The sequence below is a fragment of the Egretta garzetta genome, unplaced genomic scaffold (assembly GCF_000687185.1).
Source record: "Egretta garzetta isolate BGI_Z169 unplaced genomic scaffold, ASM68718v1 scaffold1156, whole genome shotgun sequence".
Taxonomy (NCBI): domain Eukaryota; kingdom Metazoa; phylum Chordata; class Aves; order Pelecaniformes; family Ardeidae; genus Egretta; species Egretta garzetta.
Genome location: NW_009259992.1, coordinates 1 through 565, shown reverse-complemented (window position 1 = coordinate 565; position 565 = coordinate 1). Strand labels below are relative to the sequence as shown.

The 565-nt window shown below is 62.8% G+C and overlaps 1 protein-coding gene across 1 annotated transcript in view; it reads left to right on the top strand.

Annotated features, from left to right (window-relative positions):
* Window positions 1-183, top strand: part of LOC118452488 (myocyte-specific enhancer factor 2D-like) — a gene marked incomplete at both ends in the record, with an annotated part of 6346 nt that extends 6163 nt beyond the window's left edge. Inside the window, one exon of the mRNA XM_035896059.1 lies at window positions 54-183. Within this exon, the coding sequence (XP_035751952.1) occupies window positions 54-183 (130 nt within the window). The remainder of the gene's footprint in view (window positions 1-53) is intronic.
* Between the last annotated feature and the right edge of the window lie 382 nt (window positions 184-565).

Below are 565 nucleotides of genomic sequence, written 5' to 3'. Positions count from 1 at the left end.
CGAGGGAGGAAAGCGCGTGGGGGTTGTGACGCCCTCTCCCTTTGCTTCCCCAGCAGAACACGCAGCGGTTAGGTGTCTCCCAAGCCACTCACTCTTTAACCACGCCGGTTGTTTCCGTGGCTACTCCGAGCTTGCTGACGCAGGGGCGGGCCTTTTCCGCCATGCCCACGGCGTACAACACAGGTAAGCGCGCGCAGCCCCGCGTAAGAGCTTGCCGCCGCGGCGTTTCTAAGCCGAGAGGGGAACCCCCGGCCCGCGAGCACGCGCCTGGCGTCTCAGCGCTCCTGGAACCCTGAGAGTTTCATCCCGGGATTAAAATCAAGGGAAAATTCATCAAAATCGCCAAATCTCCCTGGCAGGGTCCGCGAGGGCCTGATTCTCCGTCCCTGGAAAGGTGATGGAACAACTCCTGCTGGCCTCAGCATCACAGCCACTGCCACCGCCCCGGCGTGGGGACCAGGGACCGTGGGCTGGGCCGGGTAGAGGATTTGCCATCCCATGGCTCAGGTCTGTGCCCGGGGCTGGCAAACTAGGGAACCAGGGAACTACAGGCCGGTTAGTCTCA